Raw genomic sequence first — 17,647 nt, forward strand, 5'->3', positions numbered from 1 at the left:
GAGTAGTTGGGAAGTCTCACTCCGAGGAGAGGAGAGGAGAGGAGAGGAGAGGAGAGAGGAGAGAGAGAGAGAAGTTGGGAAGTCTCACTCCATTGAGAGGAGAGGAGAGGAGAGAGAGAAGTTGGGAAGTCTCACTCCATTGAGTCCCGTTAGAGGGCTGACCGGCGCTGACCAGCACTGCTAAGGGAGCAGAATTCACTCCACATTACCTCGATGACCCTGCTGTCAACGTGCCCTCCCATTGGCCAATGTCAGCCAATTCAGTGGGCAGCTCTGAGAGGCTAGCGCTGGATGATGCTAACAGCTAACGGAGCAGATGTCTATATGGCAAATGGCAAGGGGCTAGCAAAAAAATGTCAACAGCGAGCTAATGTTTGTCTGTCTTCTCGCCAAGTGATGTGTGCGTTTCTGCACCTTCCAATTCTTACACAGTTCAGGGTGAGGAAAGATGACAGTGATGATAATAATGAAGAGAAGACAAAATGAAAGTGAATCCCACTGCCTGGCTTGTGCTTACCAGTACCACCGATATGACTGCACAACAATCCCACTGACCTTTCTGGGTGCTAATGCCATGCAGACAGACAACAGTACAATCACAATAACTCACTCACTCACCCTCCAAAAAACCTTTAACCGTAAGAAGAAGAATCCTCCCTCCACATAAAATACATTTCCCACATCCCACCTTGACTAGAAGCATCTCGGCCTATTGAAATGAACTGTAGACATGAGCAGAATTCTGTTAGAAATGTGAGGGCCGACAAAGTCTCTGTCTGTATGCTTTTGACTCTGGCTCTAGTTTGGTCTTTTGTCTGGTAGTTGCCCTCTGTAGTTCTGTAGGGGGGTTGGCCAAGTACTCTCATAGACCAATGTGTCATTTCAAGCATGTTGAAGAGTTCATAGGCTTGGTACTTTGATGTTCAGGATCTGTGCGCTCCGAAATGAACTGTTCTCAGCAAAACATATAGGGAAAGAGAAGAGATTTTAGAAAATAAATTAAGTAACCTGTACACATCATTTACGATATCCTTTGCAGTCTGTGCTTCGGTAGCTGTTTTGCTACTTGTCTTTCGCGTGTGCATATGGCAGTCCACACAAGAACAGTATGTGTCCAAGCCAACGTTTGCTGAGTTTCAAGACTTTCCTGTTCAAGACCGAAGGGTTTACAAATGACATTTTTTACAAAAGTTTCAAAAGTGTCGCTGCGCAGCTGTGGAGGGGAACTCAGAGAGGAGGCAGAGAGGAGGCAGAGAGGAGACAGAGAGGAGACAGAGAGGAGACAGAGAGGAGGCAGAGAGGAGACAGAGAGGAGGCAGAGAGGAGGCAGAGAGGAGACAGAGAGGAGGCAGAGAGGAGACAGAGAGGAGGCAGAGAGGAGACAGAGAGGAGACAGAGAGGAGGCAGAGAGGAGACAGAGAGGAGACAGAGAGGAGGCAGAGAGGAGACAGAGAGGAGGCAGAGAGGAGGCAGAGAGGAGACAGAGAGGAGACAGAGAGGAGGCAGAGAGGAGGCAGAGAGGAGACAGAGAGGAGACAGAGAGGAGGCAGAGAGGAGGCAGAGAGGAGACAGAGAGGAGACAGAGAGGAGGCAGAGAGGAGGCAGAGAGGAGACAGAGAGGAGGCAGAGAGGAGGCAGAGAGGAGGCAGAGAGGAGACAGAAGAGGCAGAGAGGAGGCAGAGAGGAGACAGAGAGGAGACAGAGAGGAGACAGAGAGGAGGCAGAGAGGAGGCAGAGAGGAGTGCATCTGGAGAATAGGAGTATGAATATTATAGTTCAATGTGGTCATCAGTTGTCTGACCAGGGACTGGGTCAATGTCTTCCAGTTGACCTTTGACTCCTTACAAGAGGAGTTTGACTGGGTTGGCTTTGCAAAGTAGCCTTGTCCTGTGGTTGTTTGCAGAAAATGGGACGACAACTCTTCTACTCTTTATACGACACAAGCGTCAGCCGGTATTGTGTTACTGTCTCCAGGCAGAATCCCCATCTGGCAGTATCAGATTTCCAGGACTCGGGTGAGGCAGAGCTGCTTTGGGAACAACATTAGACCAGACTGTCTGTTTATCTGTCTGTACACAAACACCATGATTCCGTGCCCAATGCAGCCCCACAGACCCTGTCCGTTTGTCTTGCTCTCCCATGTCTCCCAAGGCTGATCCGATCCTTGATCTGATGCAACCAAGATTTTGATTGAACTCTCTCTCTCAGTACCCTTTTCAACACAACGGAGACAGGCGTGACGTTCACCTCCATCTTCACCTCTCCTCCTCTCCCTCTCTTCTCCCTCTCTTCTCCCTCCACCTCCTCAGATATGCCTTTTCATGTGTAGCGCCAAATGGTCCGACCGTGAGAAACACCTGCGGAACGGACAGAAATGATGTCGTTAGCTTGTTGCAATAGTAGGAGGAACTATTGTTGAGTCAACAGTCTAACTGCTGCTGTTAGCTAGTCGCTAGTGCGTCAAGGCAATTCTAATGCACATGCAATTAAACATGTGTGACGAATTCATAATCAACATTTCAATCCACGTTTTCAACAGGGCCGGTAATGACTGCAGCTGCATTCTGAATAGGACTGGAATCTGTACATGGATCTGTTCAACCAGTGGTGGAGAAGCAACACAAACAACGTTTGTTCTACCATTAAGGCACAATTAGTTGAGCTGTCTGCCTGTATAAGAAATGCAACACAAACACACAAACATTAGAACTAAATCAGTACAACATATTGAAATTGGACTCATACATTTGTTCGAGGCCAACGTCAACAGAGTAAAACATGAAATCACATTATGTACTAAATCTGTATATTTTATTCAATCATATTCATCACTTTTTCTTCTTTACTTTCCTCATTGCTACAAATAAGGTAATATTTATGTCTGACTCATTCATCTGGATGAATGGAGATGTTGGACACACACAGGACAGGGAGGTGAGGTGACACACAGGTCCCTGTCTGACTCCTACGTCTGGATGAATGGAGTTGTTGGACACACACAGGACAGGGAGGTGAGGTGACACACAGGTCCCTGTCTGACTCCTACGTCTGGATGAATGGAGATGTTGGAAACACAGGTCCTGTCTGACTCCTATGTCTGGATGAATGGAGATGTTGGACACACACAGGACAGGGAGGTGAGGTGACACACAGGTCCTGTCTGACTCCTACGTCTGGATGAATGGAGATGTTGGAAACACAGGTCCTGTCTGACTCATTCATCTGGATGAATGGAGATGTTGGACACACACAGGACAGGGAGGTGAGGTGACACACAGGTCACTGTCTGACTCCTACGTCTGGATGAATGGAGATGTTGGAAACACAGGTCCTGTCTGACTCTTACGTCTGGATGAATGGAGATGTTGGAAACACAGGTCCCTGTCTGACTCCTACGTCTGGATGAATGGAGATGTTGGACACACTGGTCCCTGTCTGACTCATACGTCTGGATGAATGGAGATGTTGGACACACTGGTCCCTGTCTGACTCATACGTCTGGATGAATGGAGATGTTGGACACACTGGTCCCTGTCTGACTCATACGTCTGGATGAATGGAGATGTTGGACACACTGGTCCCTGTCTGACTCATACGTCTGGATGAATGGAGATGTTGGACACACACAGGACAGGGAGGTGAGGTGACACACAGGTCCTGTCTGACTCATACGTCTGGATGAATGGAGAGGTTAGACACACACAGGACAGGGAGGTGAGGTGACACACAGGTCCCTGTCTGACTCCTACGTCTGGATGAATGGAGTTGTTGGACACACACAGGACAGGGAGGTGAGGTGACACACAGGTCCCTGTCTGACTCCTACGTCTGGATGAATGGAGTTGTTGGACACACACAGGACAGGGAGGTGAGGTGACACACAGGTCCTGTCTGACTCATTCGTCTGGATGAATGGAGATGTTGGACACACAGGTCCTGTCTGACTCATTCGTCTGGATGAATGGAGATGTTGGACACACACAGGACAGGGAGGTGAGGTGACACACAGGTCCTGTCTGACTCATTCGTCTGGATGAATGGAGGTGAGGTGACACACAGGTCCCTGTCTGACTCCTACGTCTGGATGAATGGAGTTGTTGGACACACACAGGACAGGGAGGTGAGGTGACACACAGGTCCCTGTCTGACTCCTACGTCTGGATGAATGGAGATGTTGGAAACACAGGTCCTGTCTGACTCCTACGTCTGGATGAATGGAGATGTTGGACACACAGGTCCCTGTCTGACTCATACGTCTGGATGAATGGAGATGTTGGACACACACAGGACAGGGAGGTGAGGTGACACACAGGTCCCTGTCTGACTCCTACGTCTGGATGAATGGAGATGTTGGAAACACAGGTCCTGTCTGACTCCTACGTCTGGATGAATGGAGATGTTGGACACACAGGTCCCTGTCTGACTCATACGTCTGGATGAATGGAGATGTTGGACACACACAGGACAGGGAGGTGAGGTGACACACAGGTCCCTGTCTGACTCCTACGTCTGGATGAATGGAGATGTTGGAAACACAGGTCCTGTCTGACTCATACGTCTGGATGAATGGAGATGTTGGAAACACAGGTCCCTGTCTGACTTCTACGTCTGGATGAATGGAGATGTTGGACACACTGGTCCCTGTCTGACTCATACGTCTGGATGAATGGAGATGTTGGACACACTGGTCCCTGTCTGACTCATACGTCTGGATGAATGGAGATGTTGGACACACTGGTCCCTGTCTGACTCATACGTCTGGATGAATGGAGATGTTGGACACACAGGTCCCTGTCTGACTCATACGTCTGGATGAATGGAGATGTTGGACACACACAGGACAGGGAGGTGAGGTGACACACAGATGAGGTGTTGTTGTGAAAATCAACATACTGTATTACTGTACAGCTAAGACAAGATGAGGTAAACACTGGTGCCCCAAGCTCCTCACACGTTGTCATGGTAATATAGTCTCCTATAAAAAAAGAATAACCTGAGGGCTCTGAACAGTTGTCATGGTAATATAGTCTCCTATAGACACCAGTATAACCTGAGGATTCTGAACAGTTGTCATGGTAATATAGGCTCCTTGAGACAACAGTATAACCTGAGGGTTCTGAACAGTTGTCATGGTAATATAGTCTCCTATAGACAAATGTAGAACCTAAAGGTTCAGAACAGTTGTCATGGTAATATAGTCTCCTATAGACACCAGTATAACCTGAGGGTTCTGAACAGTTGTCATGGTAATATAGGCTCCTTGAGACAACAGTATAACCTGAGGGTTCTGAACAGTTGTCATGGTAATATAGGCTCCTTGAGACAACAGTATAACCTGAGGGTTCTGAACAGTTGTCATGGTAATATAGGCTCCTTGAGACAACAGTATAACCTGAGGGTTCTGAACAGTTGTCATGGTAATATAGGCTCCTTGAGACAACAGTATAACTTGAGGGTTCTGAACAGTTGTCATGGTAATATAGGCTCCTTGAGACAACAGTATAACCTGAGGGTTCTGAACAGTTGTCATGGTAATATAGGCTCCTTGAGACAACAGTATAACCTGAGGGTTCTGAACAGTTGTCATGGTAATATAGGCTCCTTGAGACAACAGTATAACTTGAGGTCTCAGAACAGTTGGACAGTGGATCTCTGTGTTTTTACTACACTTCTGATGTTTTTCTACATTTCTGTAAGTCTTTACATTTCTTAAGGACTGGAAGACCAGCTCCTGGTGGGCTAAAATACATCCTTATCAAAACAAATCAAACAGTTGGGAGCAAAATGCAAACACATTGGAATCTAGACGGGACCCTGCAATGAATTTGTTAGTAAAGTTCATTTTTGTAATCTTTTTTTTAGGCCTCTTTTAAGGCGTTCAAGTCCTCCCAACTTGACGGGTGTCTTTCTGATCTTTATGGTCTGGACTTAACATCACTACTATATGCCCTGTTCTACAGTGTTGCTTACTAGGGCTGGCTGCATCAGTCTGTTAAGTACTGTAACTGCCTTGCCAAACACTGGGCTTGAGTAACGCATGCCTCGCCTTCAGAGTCGATACACTTAACAGGCTTGTGTTGCTGTGTGTGTATGTGTGTGTGTGTGTGTGTCTGTGTGTGTGTGTGTGTGTGTGTGTGTGTGTGTCTGTGTGTGTGTGTCTCTGTGTGTGTGTGTCTGTGTCTGTGTCTGTGTCTGTCTGTGTGTGTGTCTGTGTCTGTGTCTGTGTCTGTGTGTGTGTGTGTGTGTGTGTGTGTGTGTGTCTGTGTCTGTGTCTGTGTCTGTGTGTGTGATGCGTTTGTGTTTTGACATACCTGTCACAGTGGTCACACTTAAAAGGCTTTGCGCCCGTGTGTTTGCGGTAGTGTCTCGTCAGCTCATCGCTCCGGGCGAACCGCCACTCACAGCCCTCCCATGAGCACTTGTAGGGCTTCTCACCTGAGGACAGAAACAAACACTCCTGTTCAGTACTCATCCACCAATCACACGCATGTTTAACACTTATCCACCAATCATACGGATGGTTACAGCAAGCATCCACCAATCCCACCGCCCCCATCTCACGTATTAGAGTCTGATTATTACCACCTCGGTAAACTGATATAACCATTAGAGTTTATGATAAACAGGATCGACGTTGGGCTCAGTCAACTAGATGGGGGCATATTCCCACCGTACTGTGTTTCACATGCAGCTGAGTTGATAGGAGACTTCCATTTAGGAGTGAGTGTGTGTGTCTGTAGGAGCAGACTGGCCATCTGGCATTTCGGGCAAATGCCAGAAGGGCTGGTTCATTTTTTGCCCATTGGGCCTGTCTGACTTGGGGGGTTTTTTGCGCAAAATTATAATTTGTCAAATAATGGGCGTCTTAAGGAAAACATGAGCCGCTGTGTTAGAAACGCCATGGCTGATTCTGGTGCCAGTCTGCCCCTGTGTGTGTGTGTGTGTGTGTGTGTGTGTGTGAGAGAGAGACACACACACATGTTAGGTGTGTGTGTGTAGTGTGTTTTCATGGATGCGGAGGGGTTCCCAGTGGTCTCTTATCCTGCTGAACGGGCAGAAATGAAAAGGAGGAGAAGAGGAGGAGGAGAAGGGCAGAGATACTGGTGGGAGGTGTGTAGTAATTAGGCCAATGGTGTTGCTTAATGGGAGTTACTCTATATTTACAATCTGCCAGCTGCATGCCTCTCTAAGGAGATGTCACACACATCCACCAATCATCCCAACTAGACCGCATAACATAGACATCAGACTAAATACAGTCTCATAGAGACATCAGACTAAATACAGTCTCATAGAGACATCAGACTAAATACAGTCTCATAGAGACATCAGACTAAATACAGTCTCATAGAGACATCAGACTAAATACAGTCTCATAGAGACATCAGACTAAACACAGTCTCATAGAGACATCAGACTAAACACAGTCTCATAGAGACATCAGACTAAATACAGTCTCATAGAGACATCAGACTAAACACAGTCTCATAGAGACATCAGACTAAATACAGTCTCATAGAGACATCAGACTAAACACAGTCTCATAGAGACATCAGACTAAATACAGTCTCATAGAGACATCAGACTAAATACAGTCTCATAGAGACATCAGACTAAATACAGTCTCATAGAGACATCAGACTAAACACAGTCTCATAGAGACATCACACTATGGGACAAGAAAAAACCCTCCCCTAACCCGGACGACGCTGGGCCAATTGTGTGCCGGCTGTGCATCAGCCTGGGATCGAACCCGGATCTGTAGTGACACCTCTAGCACCGCGATGCAGTGCCTTAGACCGCTGTGCCACTCAGGAGGGCAATGCTTTTAAGTAGTTGATGACATGTGTGTCAGTGTTTGTTGGTTTGTACTAGTCTACAGCACTATATATAATCTATATACTATAATATAACCTATATAATATATATATATATACACTATAATATAAATACTATAATATAACCTATATAATATATATATTATAATATAACCTATATAATAGATATATATATATACACTATAATATAAATACTATAATATAACCTATATAATATATATATATATATATATATATACACTATAATATAAATACTATAATATAACCTATATAATATATATATTATAATATAACCTATATAATAGATATATATATATATATATATATATATACTATAAAACAACCTGTATAATAGATATACAATAATATATATATATATATATATATATATATATATATATATATACACTATAACCTTTATACTATAACATAACCTATATAATATAATCTATATACTATAATATAACTTATATAACATAACCTTTATAATATAATATATATATAGTATAATATAACCTATATAGTATCATCTACATACTATAATATAACCTATATAATATATATACTATAATATAACCTACATAATATAATATCATCTATATACTATAGTATAACTTATATTATATAACCTATATAATATATATACTATAATATAACCTACATAAATTATAGTATATAGATATTATATTAACTTATATTATATAACTTATATAGAATCATCTATATACTATAATATAACATATAATATAACCTATATATCAAAATCTATATACTATAATATATATACTATAATATAACCTATAGAATATATATATATATTTATATATTACTATAACCTATATACTATAATATAACCTATATAATATAACCTATATAATATAACCTATATAATATATATATACTATAATATAACTTTTATAATATAACCTATATAATATATATACTATAATATCACTTTTATAATATAACCTATATAATATATATACTATAATATAACTTATATAATATAGCCTATATAATATATATACTATAATATAACTTATATAATATATATACTATAATATAACTTATATAATATAGCCTATATAATATATATATACTATAATATAACTTATATAATATAACCTATATAATATATATACTATAATATAACTTATATAATATAACCTATATAATATTCAAAATATAATATAACCTATATAATATATATACTATAGTATAACTTATATAATATAACCTATATAATATATATAATATAATATAACCTATATAGTATATATATACTATAATATAACTTATATAATATAACCTATATAATATAAATAATATAATCTAACCTATTTAATATATATACTATAATATAACTTATATAATATAACCTATATAATATATATACTATAATATAACTTATATAATATAACCTATATAATATATATAATATAATATAACCTATATAGTATATATATACTATAATATAACTTATATAATATAACCTATATAATATATATAATATAATCTAACCTATTTAATATATATACAGTATACTATAATATAACTTATATAATATAGCCTATATAATATATATACTATAATATAACTTATATAATATAGCCTATATAATAGCTCCCCGGGTGTTTGGATGGTTTAATGAGGCACGGTTTGTTCCAGCAGGTGTCACACGTTTTATATCTCTCTTCAAGAGCTCCATCCAATCCACATAACACTTGCTTCATCAGCTTTCAGAATGCAATTAAGAAAGGAAGGAAGCATTTTGTGGTTTGCAGTGCTTTTATAATGACCTGCCTGCTATCTCCCCAACCGAGCTGCTGAAGAACGGAAAGGTACATTACCATAATAAAGCAAATGGGATGACGTGTGTCGGCAGGTGAAGATATATTTAGGAGGACTAGCCCCCTCTTCCTCCTGGGGCCAGCCTTCTTTGGTGTTACTCTGATGTTGTCCATAAGGAATTCACTACTCAACTACTTAAAATACCAGAGGCCATTCTTAAATTCAGAGGCTAGCTGAGTGGTAGGTAACAGAGGACATTCTTATCTTTAGAGGGTAGCTGAGTGGTTGGCAACAGAGGCCATCCTTAGATTTAGAGGCTAGCTGAGTGGTAGGTAACAGAGGCCATTGATATCTTTAGAGGCTAGCTGAGTGGTTAGTAACAGAGACCATTCTTATCTTTAGAGGCTAGCTGAGTGGTTGGTAAAAGAGGCCATTCTTATCTTTAGAGGCTAGCTGAGTGGTTGGTAATAGAGGCCATTCTTATCTTTAGAGGCTAGCTGAGTGGTTGGTAATAGAGGCCATTCTTATCTTTAGAGGCTAGCTGAGTGGTAGGTAACAGAGGCCATTCTTATCTTTAGAGGCTAGCTGAGTGGTAGGTAACAGAGGCCATTCTTATCTTTAGAGGCTAGCTGAGTGGTTGGTAACAGAGACCATTCTTATCTTTAGAGGCTAGCTGAGTGGTTGGTAAAAGAGGCCATTCTTATCTTTAGAGGCTAGCTGAGTGGTTGGTAACAGAGGCCATTCTTATCTTTAGAGGCTAGCTGAGTGGTATGTAACAGAGGCCATTCTTATCTTTAGAGGCTAGCTGAGTGGTAGGTAACAGAGGCCATTCTTATCTTTAGAGGCTAGCTGAGTGGTTGGTAACAGAGACCATTCTTATCTTTAGAGGCTAGCTGAGTGGTTGGTAAAAGAGGCCATTCTTATCTTTAGAGGCTAGCTGAGTGGTTGGTAACAGAGGCCATTCTTATCTTTAGAGGCTAGCTGAGTGGTTGGTAACAGAGGCCATTCTTATCTTTAGAGGCTAGCTTTGTGGTAGGTAACAGAGGTACAAGGTGTGTAACAGAGTACTTATCACTCACATCCAACTCATTCCCCAAAACAGGTTCACATTTCCCCTATCCTCCCCTCTCCTCTAGCCCCATCCTCCTCTCTCCTCTAGCCCCATCCTCCCCTCTCCTCTAGCCCATCCTCCCCTCTCCTCTAGCCCCATCCTCCCCTCTCCTCTAGCCCCATCCTCCCCTCTCCTCTAGCCCCATCCTCCCCTCTCCTCTAGCCCCATCCTCCCCTCTCCTCTAGCCCCAACCTCCTCTGTCCTCTAGCCCCATCCTCCCCTCTCCTCTAGCCCCATCCTCCCCTCCCCTTTCTAGCTCCATCCTCCCCTCTCCTCTAGCCCCATCCTCCCCTCTCCTCTAGCCCCATCCTCCTCTCTCCTCTAGCCCCATCCTCCTCTGTCCTCTCCTCTCCTCCTCTGTCCTCTCCTCTCCTCTCTTCCTCTGTCCTTTTCTCTAGCCCCATCCTCCGCTCTCATCTGTCCTTTCCTCTCCTCTAGCCCCATCCTCCTCTGTCCTTTCCTCTCCTCCTCTGTCCTCTCCTCTAGCCCCATCCTCCTCTCTCCTCTAGCCCCATCCTCCTCTGTCCTTTCCTCTCCTCCTCTGTCCTCTCCTCTAGCCCCATCCTCCGCTCTTATCGGTCCTTTCCTCTCCTCTAGTTCCATCCTCCCCTCTCTTCTGTCATTTCCTCTCCTCTCCTCTAGCCCCATCCTCCCCTCTGACCTTTCCTCTCCTCTAGCCCCATCCTCCCCTCTCCTCTGTCCTTTCCTCTCCTCTCCTCTGTCCTTTACTCTCTTCTAGCCCCTTCCTCTCCTCTCCTCTAGCCCCATCCTCCCCTCTCCTCTGTCATTTCCTTTCCTCTCCTCTCCTCTGTCCTTTCCTCTCCTCTAGCCCCTTCCTCTCCTCTCCTCTAACCCCATCCTCTCCTCTGTCCTTTCCTCTCATCTAGCCCATCCTCCCCTCTGTCATTTCCTCTCCTCTAGCCCCATTCTCCCCTCTGTCCTTTCCTCTCCTCTAGCCCCATCCTCTCCTCTGTCCCTTCCTCTCCTGTAGCCCCATCCTCCCATCTCCTCTGTCCTCTCCTCTCCGCTAGCCCCATCCTACCCTCTGTCATTTCCTCTCCTGTAGCCCCATCCCCCCCTCTCCTCTCCTCTCCTCTCCTCTAGCCCCATCCTCTCCTCTCCTTTGTCCTTTCCTCTCCTCTAGCCCCATCCTCCCCTCTGTCCTTTCCTCTCCTCTAGCCGCATCCTATCCTCTCCTCTGTCCTTTCCTCTCCTCTAGCCCCATCCTCCCCTCTGTCCTTTCCTCTCCTCTATCCCCATCCTCTCCTCTCCTCTGTCCCTTCCTCTCCTGTAGCCCCATCCTCCCCTCTCCTCTCCTCCCCTCTGTCCTTTCCTCTCCTCTAGCCCCATCCTCCCCTCTGACCTTTCCTCTCCTCTAGCCCCATCCTCTCCTCTCCTCTCCTCTTCTCTGTCCTTTCCACTCCTCTAGCCCCATCCTATCCTCTGTCCTTTCCTCTAGCCCAAGCCTTTCCTCTCCTCTAGCCCCATCCTTCCCTCTCCTCTCCTCTGTCCTTTCCTCTCCTCTAGCCCCATCCTCTCCTCTCCTCTCCCCTCCTCTGTCCTTTCCTCTCCTCTAGCCCCATCCTCTCCTCTGTCCTTTCCTCTAGCCCAAGCCTTTCCTCTCCTCTAGCCCCATCCTTCCCTCTCCTCTCCTCTAGCCCAAGCCTTTCCTCTCCTCTAGCCCCATCCTCTCCTCTCCCCTCCTCTGTCCTTTCCTCTCCTCTGTCCTTTCCTCTCCTCTAGCCCCATCCTCCCCTCTCCTCTCCTCTGTCATTTCCTCTCCTCTGTCCTTTCCTCTCCTCTAGCCCCATCCTCTCCTCTGTCATTTCCTCTCCTCTAGCCCCATCCTCTCCTCTCCTCTGTCCTTTCCTCTCCTCCCCTCTGTCCTTTCCTCTAGCCCCATCCTCCTCTTTCCTCTGTCCTTTCCTCTCCTCTAGCCCCATCCTCCCCTCTGTCATTTCCTCTCCTTTAGCCCCATCCCCCCCTCTGTCCTTTCCTCTCCTCTAGCCCCATCCTCCCCTCTCCTCTGTCCTTTCCTCTCCTTTAGCCCCATCCTCCCCTCTGTCCTTTCCTCTCCTCTAGCCCCATCCTCCCCTCTCCTCTGTCCTTTCCTCTCCTCTAGCCCATCCTCTCCTCTCCTCTGTCCCTTCCTCTCCTGTGACCCCATCCTCCCCTCTCCTCTCCCATTTCCTCTCCTGTAGCCCAATCCTCCCCTCTCCTCTCCTCTGTCCTTTCCTCTCCTGTAACCCCATTCTCCCCTCTCCTCTCCTCTGTCATTTCCTCTCCTGTAGCCCCATCCTCCCCTCTCCTTTCCTCTGTCCTTTCCTCTCCTCTAGCCCCATCATCCCCTCTCCTTTCCTCTGTCCTTTCCTCTCCTCTAGCCCCATCCTCCCCTCTGTCATTTCCTCTCCTGTAGCCCCATCCTCCCCTCTCCTCTCCTCTCCTCTGTCCTTTCCTCTCCTCTAGCCATATCCTCCCGTCTCCTCTCCTCTAACCTTAAAAACAAGAGAGGCAGATTTAGGTCTGGCCCACTCCCTCCCTCCCTCACACCGGCCAATTATAGTCCCGGGAGGCATGGATGCCTGACTCAGTCTCCTAGCAACCGGGTAAGGGATGAAACACGAGGAGGAGGCAGCTAGTGCAGCTGGCTGGATCTGGCATTGGCAGCACATGCCGCTGTGCCACCAGCCAATTACCACTCACGCTGGCAGAGGAGAATGCAGTTGCCTAGCAACCTGCACTGTTACGCTGTACATTCTTGATGGGGGTAGGGGGTGTGGTGGTTGTGAGGGGGGAGGCATAGTGGAGACAGCATCGATACAGGCTGAGACCAGTGCCTAGAACACAGCAGATAACCACTCCAGCTACACACTCCTCCATTGATAGGCTATGGTTGCCTAGCAACACACACACATACACACAACCCAGCCTCTCAGGTGGCTGAGTTGTGGTTAACTGCATTTTCTCCATTAGCTGGAGATGGACCGGGGTATCGTGGTCTCTGAGGTCATTATGGGGGCACTGGGAAAGCACTTTACAGACCAGTACTACTCACTCCTACACGTTTACTGTTACACTAGTCAATGCTGGCTCCCTTTATATGAGCAGAGAGGGAGAGTGTGTGGATGTGTGTGCATGTGTGTGAGAGAAAGGGAGAGATGGAGGAGACAGAGAGGAAGGGAGGAGGCAGGACAGAGAGGGAGAGTGTGTGGGTGTGTGTGAGAGAAAGGTAGAGATGGAGGAGACAGAGAGAGGAGGGGAGGAGGCAGGACAGAGAGGGAGTGTGTGTGGGTGTGTGTGAGAGAAAGGGAGAGATGGAGGAGACAGAGAGAGGAGGGGAGGAGGTAGGACAGAGAGGGACGTGTTTGACTCTTCCCCTCTTCAAAATCGAATTGCACAATTCCTTATCTGCGTTGAAACCTCCATTCATAAAACTCACTGCAGGGACGTGTAATTTACACAAAGTCTGCTTGATTCCAGCTCTACTGTGAATCTCTTCTCTGTCAGTCATTTATGGGAATAACAAGTGAAGAAAAGAGGGGTTTGAGTAACACCGTCTCTTAAGTCATGCCCTGATGATTAAACGAGTGGAGGCCCATGGCACTATGTCTCAGACTGAAGTGTTCCTACCTCTCCTCCTCAGTGCTCGGTCCCTGTCTTGGTGCTGTCACTAAAGTAACTATTTCAGCTAGCTATAACAGTGACCCTGTGCTTTTAGAGTCAGCATGTCACGTAACAGTACAGGTGGACTGAGATGTTCCTACCTCTCCTCTTCAGTGCTCGGTCCCTGTCTTGGTGCTGTCACTAAAGTAACTATTTCAGCTAGCTATAACAGTGACCCTGTGCTTTTAGAGCCAGCATGTCACGTAACAGTACAGGTGGACTGAGATGTTTCTACCTCTCCTCCTCAGTGCTCGGTCCCTGTCTTGGTGCTTTATGTCTCTGAGTGACTAAAACACGTGTTCCAGCTATATCCCTCACGCTCGTTCACGTGTTCCAGCTATATCCCTCACTCTCGTTCACCTGTTCCAGCTATATCCCTCACGCTCGTTCACGTGTTCCAGCTATATCCCTCACGCTCGTTCACGTGTTCCAGCTATATCCCTCACTCTCTTTCACGTGTTCCAGCTATATCCCTCACTCTCTTTCACGTGTTCCAGCTATATCCCTCACGCTCGTTCACGTGTTCCAGCTATATCTCTCACGCTCGTTCACGTGTTCCAGCTATATCCCTCACTCTCTTTCACGTGTTCCAGCTATATCCCTCACTCTCTTTCACGTGTTCCAGCTATATCCCTCACTCTCTTTCACGTGTTCCAGCTATATCCCTCACTCTCTTTCACGTGTTCCAGCTATATCCCTCACGCTCGTTCACGTGTTCCAGCTATATCCCTCACTCTCTTTCACGTGTTCCAGCTATATCCCTCACTCTCTTTCACGTGTTCCAGCTATATCCCTCACGCTCGTTCACGTGTTCCAGCTATATCCCTCACTCTCTTTCACGTGTTCCAGCTATATCCCTCACTCTCTTTCACGTGTTCCAGCTATATCCCTCACGCTCGTTCACGTGTTCCAGCTATATCCCTCACTCTCGTTCACCTGTTCCAGCTATATCCCTCACGCTCGTTCACGTGTTCCAGTTATACCCCTCACGCTCGTTCACGTGTTCCAGCTATATCCCTCACGCTCGTTCACGTGTTCCAGCTATATCCCTCACGCTCGTTCACGTGTTCCAGCTATATCCCTCACGCTCGTTCACGTGTTCCAGCTATATCCCTCACGCTCGTTCACGTGTTCCAGCTATATCCCTCACGCTCGTTCACGTGTTCCAGCTATATCCCTCACGCTCGTTCACGTGTTCCAGCTATATCCCTCACGCTCGTTCACGTGTTCCAGCTATATCCCTCACGCTCGTTCACGTGTTCCAGCTATATCCCTCACTCTCTTTCACGTGTTTCAGCTATATCCCTCACTCTATTTTATGTGTTTCATTGACCACATACTACTCAAAATGCATGGCCGATGCATAGCTTCATTCTAAATGGGAAGCTAGTGTGGATATTGGAGCAGACCAGTTGAGGCTGTAGAACTGACATGGAGCATTAGAGTCGGGATCCATTTCAATTCAGGAAGTGAACTAAAATTCTAATTCTCCTCAATGCCATTCAATAAGATTTTTTTTTGGTTTGGTTTACTTTTTGAATTGACTAGAATTGAAATGGAATTGACCACAAACCTGGTTATAATACAGGTGTTTGAGAAGTGGCAGATTTAGCCTATAGAAAGAGTACGTAGAGGGATATGGGGCGGCAGACTAAAATAAACTGGGAAACCACGGCTTATCCAGGTCAATCCATCAATCACAGGGCAGTTAGTCACTCAGCGGACAGTTTCCTGACAGAGGTGTGAGTGGTTTGGGATTGAGATTGAGGAGAGTGAGAATTATGGCCATTTCCCCCTCTGGAAATCTGCTGAGGAAGTAGTGTGGTAACCTTGAGAAAGAATACTGATAGCAGAGTATACTGAGGGCCCTGGCAGCGCTGAACAGTACTGAAGTACTCATTTTGGCTGCTGGTGCCAGCACTCTACGTTTAGGTGGTAATTATATTTTAGGGCCAATATTCTGTAATTGGTACTATACTAGCAGTTAAACATTTGAGGAGCCAGTGAGCACTGGCCCAGGGTCAGGGTGAGGGTTAGGGTGAGGGTTTAGGGTGAAGGTCAGGGTTAGGGTTAGGGTCAGGATCAGGGTGAGGGTCAGGGTCAGGGTTAGGGTCAGGGTCAGGGTCAGGGTGAGGGTCAGGGTTAGGGTCAGGGTTAGACGGGGAAGAGGATGAAGAGGCTGAGTAGGGTTAGGGTCAGGGTTAGGTTTAGGGTTAGACGAGGAAGAGGATGAAGAGGCTGAGTAGGATTAGGGTTAGGGTGAGGGTCAGGGTTAGACGAGGAAGAGGATGAAGAGGGTTAGGGTGAGGGTCAGGGTTAGATGAGGAAGAGGATGAAGAGGCTGAGTAGGGTTAGGGTCAGGGTTAGGGTTAGGGTTAGGGTCAGGGTTAGACGAGGAATAGGATGAAGAGGCTGAGTAGGAGGTAGAGGATGATAAAGAAGATCTGTTCTTTAACTGATAAATGAGGCTCCATTAACAGAAAAGGCCATGATGAGTACCAGGTATGATTAAAGAGAACCTGAGCTAAAAGTAAGAAACAGGAAACATGGATGGATGAGGGATGTCTAAGAAGGTAATGTATTATGTGTAGTAGTTCTGATGGTGTTGGTCTGGTGGTCTAGTCTGTCTGAGAGCTCGCCCTGCCTGTTAACGACTCAGATGATCTACCTCTTTGATAAATGATACTTATGTTTTCAGATTAAGTGACTTTCCCTGGGATGAAGTGAGCAGTATTTCCCTGGGATGAAGTGAGCAGTATTTCCCTGGGATGAAGTGAGCAGTATTTCCCTGGGATGAAGTGAGCAGTATTTCCCTGAGAAAAAGTGAGCAGTATTTCCCTGAGAAAAAGTGAGCAGTATTTCCCTGAGAAAAAGTGAGCAGTATTTCCCTGAGAAAAAGTGAGCAGTATTTCCCTGAGAAAAAGTGAGCAGTATTTCCCTGAGAAAAAGTGAGCAGTATTTCCCTGAGAAAAATTGAGCAGTATTTCCCTGAGAAAAATTGAGCAGTATTTCCCTGAGAAAAATTGAGCAGTATTTCCCTGAGAAAAATTGAGCAGTATTTCCCTGAGAAAAATTGAGCAGTATTTCACTGAGAAAAATTGAGCAGTATTTCCCTGAGAAAAAGTGAGCAGTATTTCCCTGAGAAAAATTGAGCAGACCCCTCCTGTCTCAGCCTCCAGTATTTATGCTGCAGTAGTTTATGTGTCGGGGGGCTAGGATCAGTTTGTTATATCTGGAGTACTTC

General features: G+C 45.5%; 1 protein-coding gene across 1 annotated transcript in view; it reads right to left on the bottom strand.

Moving 5' to 3' along the window:
* Positions 1–2,296: 2,296 nt before the first annotated feature.
* Positions 2,297–17,647, bottom strand: part of LOC139402681 (Krueppel-like factor 7) — a 56,506-nt gene continuing 41,155 nt past the window's right edge. Inside the window, exons 3-4 of the mRNA XM_071146580.1 lie at positions 6,312–6,435; positions 2,297–2,357 (exon numbers count right to left, since the gene is read on the bottom strand). Of these exons, the coding sequence (XP_071002681.1) occupies positions 2,306–2,357; positions 6,312–6,435 (176 nt within the window). The 3' untranslated portion in view covers positions 2,297–2,305. The remainder of the gene's footprint in view (positions 2,358–6,311; positions 6,436–17,647) is intronic.

This window comes from Oncorhynchus clarkii, unplaced genomic scaffold, assembly GCF_045791955.1.
Source record: "Oncorhynchus clarkii lewisi isolate Uvic-CL-2024 unplaced genomic scaffold, UVic_Ocla_1.0 unplaced_contig_13406_pilon_pilon, whole genome shotgun sequence".
Taxonomy (NCBI): Eukaryota; Metazoa; Chordata; class Actinopteri; order Salmoniformes; family Salmonidae; genus Oncorhynchus; species Oncorhynchus clarkii.